At 43.3% G+C, this 3,823-nt stretch overlaps 1 protein-coding gene across 1 annotated transcript; it reads right to left on the bottom strand.

Moving 5' to 3' along the window:
* Window positions 1–303: 303 nt before the first annotated feature.
* Window positions 304–2,747, bottom strand: LOC103999605 (jasmonate-induced oxygenase 2). Its single transcript, XM_009421396.3, has 3 exons — window positions 2,194–2,747; window positions 1,785–2,109; window positions 304–870 (listed from the first exon to the last, which is right to left on the bottom strand). Exons 1-3 carry the CDS (start codon window positions 2,679–2,681, stop codon window positions 625–627), a joined length of 1,059 nt encoding a protein of 352 aa, XP_009419671.2. The 5' UTR covers window positions 2,682–2,747; the 3' UTR covers window positions 304–624.
* Window positions 2,748–3,823: the final 1,076 nt, after the last annotated feature.

Genomic DNA, 3,823 nt, shown 5'->3' with positions numbered 1-3,823 from the left:
TATATGTATGCATGTATATATGTATGTATATACATACATATATACATACATACATATATATATATATATACATATATACATACATACATATATATATATATACATATATATATATATATACATATATATATATATATATACATATATATATATATATATATATATATATATATATATATATGTACATATTTATATACATATATATGTATCATTATCTAAGAGACCTTATAGTTATCTAAATATCTTCATACATTTTAGTGAACATAATAAATCAAGTTTATTTTTCTAACATTATGCAGTAGATACAGCTTCAACATTGTTTCCAATCTTTCAAAATATATACATGGAGAGAGAGAACGTATGCATATGCCACTAGAGCGAAACACATTCAACTATTGAGCTTCCTCATATACCTAGCTTTGCACAAGCAAAACTAGCGTCTACTAATAATTCAATCATAACATCACCGACGATAGATTATTTAACGACGACAATAATAACAAAACCTTAAATGCCAACAACAACAAAATCATTTACTTCTATCACCAAATAATAGCAATGAGTACGGCATATCCTTGAAGCTGAACGCATTGTTTGGTATCCCTCAATTCTGATGCTTATTAATTAAGTAGCTTCCATGGCGTCGGCCAGCATCTTCCCACAAGGGCCCAACATCCTCATGCACAGCTTGTACTCCTTGAAGGTCTTCGGCTTGTACATGGGGGATGTGCCATCTGCCACAAGCTCTTTGGCAGGGTGGATGAGCAAGTCATCTTGGGGGTTGTAGAAGAAAGCCATGGAGAGCCTCTCCTTTGCTGCATTCACCGCCACCCGGTGCTCCACGCTCTTGTACCTCCCATTGGTCAGCACCTGCGTGGCCAAGAAGAACATGCAATTCCCAAGTAATCAAAGCCTCTCTCTCTTCGTCTCCATCTCACACACAGCTAGAACACATGAACTCAATGAGAGCAACTTTTGAGGTGCATTAAAAAGCATATAGTTTCGTTTCTGTGATTGGAAAGATAAGGAGAGGGAGAGAGAGAGAGAGAGAGAGAGATGATGGCACAAATCTATAAAGCGTTGACAGGACTTTAGGTTAACAGTCAAATCACCAAGGAAGAACATGCTAGAGATGGAAAGAAGGGCGTGAAGAAGGAGAGATGAGCACGTGGCTGCATGCTCTGGACACTTACCTTACAAAAGGTAGAAGATAGCCTTATCGATGCAAATCACAAGTTTCTTTCCTGATGTTTAGTTATCATCCAAATCTTATCTATCTACCCCCTGTTCTTAGTTGATGATTCTTTTAGAAGATTTTTGACATGCATGCTAATATTATTTGGATGAAGTGACCAAACACTTATACACTGGTATTATAATTAAGCTTCTCCCGCGCATATGAAACATTTGACTATCTTAGATATTTCAGAGTTCTTCGTGGTTTTTTTTGTGTATTAATATATGGCATTATATTATGATTACATTTAGTGTATTAATTAGAAGAGAAAAATTATTGCATTTAGTATCGAAATTTCGAGTATTTTGCACAACCTTTTTTGTTGTCTCAGTTTTGGCATATTTTGGAAGCACAGCTTAGAGCATGAATTCTATCATGTCCATGCATGCACAGCTTCTGCATGCAGTGGATGGACACTACAACGCGAAAGAGCACTGTTTCGATCGAATCTCTAAGAACACTTCCTCATATATCACACACACATCGACGTGCATGCAGATGAGAAAGGATCAAGGCAAAAACATGAACCATATAGGAGGAAGCAAACCTGGATTTGGTCGCCGACATTGACGACGAAAGCATCGGGAATCGGCTCCACCGTGATCCATGAGCCGCCCTTGCGCACCTGCAAACCTTTCACCTGGTCATCGGTGAGGAGAATGGTCAAACCTCCTGGGTCGGAGTGGGGGGAGAGGCCGAGGGTGAGGTCCGGCTGCGGACACTTGGGATAGTAGTTAACCCTCAGTCCTGCTCCAGCTTCTCCGAATTCCCTGTGAAGGAACCCTTCGTCCAATCCTAGGGTTAACGAGAGCACATTCTGTATCACCCCGCACAGCTTCACCAGTTCCTCACCATATTCTTCAGTCGTTTCCCTGCTCATCAGATGATGATGAAGACCAGAAAAGTGTAGAGGAACATGCATGCATGGATCTCTGTGAATCTACGTGGATATATACCTCAAGGAAGCAGGAAGGGAAGGCCACTTGTCGTAGTTCTTGATCGAGTGAGGGAACAGCGGAAGGAAGTAGTAGTCGCCCCAGTCCAGAATGGCGCCCTTCTTGACGCCCAGGCGGCTGCCGTAGCCCTCGAAGGTGACGGGGGAATTGGCGTAAGCTTGCTTCTCCTCCATGGGGAGATCGAAGAACCCCTTCCACACCTCCCTCATCCTGGCCATCAGCTCCAAGCTCACCCCGTGGTTCACCACCTGGAAGAACCCCCAGTCTCTGCATGCATCCGACACGGCGAGCAAGGTCGCCTGCCTCTCCGCTGCGCCACGCTTGAGGCCGCCGAGGTCGACCATGGGAAGGCTTCCTGCGCCGCCTGCCGCCGAAGAAGGGTGTGGTCTCTCGGATGGTAGCTTGACGTACCTCTCGGGGATCACCTGGGCATCGGCCAAGGTCTGGACACGGACGACTGGCTCGGGCCACTCCTGTACTACGTTCATGGTGATCTGTTGTGAGCTCGGCGAAGAAGAAGCTCGACGATCCTCGGTGACAAGACATGCAGACTGAGGTCGGTCTTATAAGAGCGTGGTTGGGCTGGCATCAGCACCCGGTACGTTGAACCCATGTAGCACACTATTGGGCGAATCTTGTGTGAATGTGCTGCGCCACAGTGAGGTCTGAAAGAGTGGGGGTGTAACCTCACCGGTCTCACCACTTTTGTACACCAGGTGTGGGCCGGCATATAAACGTGGAAAGCATGAGGTTTTGCGTAGCGTCTCGTCCAACTTTTATCCACTCCTGCTGAGGACGGTTTGATGGGGGGGGCGGGGTTGAGAGGACTGAGACAGTGGGTGTGAAAGTGAGGTGTGGTTTTCCTGCTGCAACAGAACAGCTGAACGTGGAACACGAGCTGTGCTGTGTTGACAGACGAGATGGAAGGTGGTCGAGTTTTCGTGCGGAGCTGTGCTGTGTTGACAGAGGAGGTGGAAGGTGGTCGAGTTTTCGTGCGGAGCTGTGCTGTGTTGACAGAGGAGATGGAAGGTGGTCGAGTTTTCGTGCGGAGCTGTGCTGTGTTGACAGAGGAGATGGAAGGTGGTCGAGTTTTCGTGAGGAACAAGTTAGAACAGAGATGTATCAGTTTCCACACTTTGCTGCTTTTGAGTTCGGCTTTGGGTAGTAAATTTCGTCCTCAATCTTGTCGTGAAATAGGGATGACCGACGGATCTGAGTGTCTTTTTTCTAGTTTTCCGGCTTATCACATCATTTTTAAGCAAATTTGAAGTGTTCTTTAATCAGATTTTTCATACAGAAAAAAAAAATACACTCAATAAATGTAGAGAGAAACAGAAAAACCTAATGATTTATTCTCACTGTTGTTTCGAAACCACTGATTTCAGTTATGTAAAATTGGAAATCGAAATCAAACTGCTTCCATATGGTTCCGATTCGAGAACCTCTTGATTCTGATTACTGCAGTTTAGTTTTAATTTTGATTATATCCATCGTTTTAAACTGATAAAAAACAATAATAATAATAATAATAAATTACATCAATAGGCTTTAAATTAAGATACCAATCATTGCACCATGAAACTTATTAATATTTTACTCTTTTTTTTTTTATTTATCCGTTTTGGAATCC

Source organism: Musa acuminata, chromosome BXJ2-10, assembly GCF_036884655.1.
Source record: "Musa acuminata AAA Group cultivar baxijiao chromosome BXJ2-10, Cavendish_Baxijiao_AAA, whole genome shotgun sequence".
Taxonomy (NCBI): Eukaryota; Viridiplantae; Streptophyta; class Magnoliopsida; order Zingiberales; family Musaceae; genus Musa; species Musa acuminata.
The sequence above is the reverse complement of the archived record's forward strand: the minus strand, read 5'-3'. Positions and strand labels throughout refer to the sequence as shown.

Bases quoted from the DNA above. Each gene is read 5' to 3' on its own strand.
- LOC103999605 (XM_009421396.3), bottom strand. From the start codon at position 2,681: ATGAACGTAGTACAGGAGTGGCCCGAGCCAGTCGTCCGTGTCCAGACC. The intron at 2,110-2,193 runs GTATATATCCAC...TCTGATGAGCAG, and splicing joins TCCCTTCCTGCTTCCTTGAG to GGAAACGACTGAAGAATATG. The intron at 871-1,784 runs GTTTGCTTCCTC...TTGGCCACGCAG, and splicing joins ATGTCGGCGACCAAATCCAG to GTGCTGACCAATGGGAGGTA.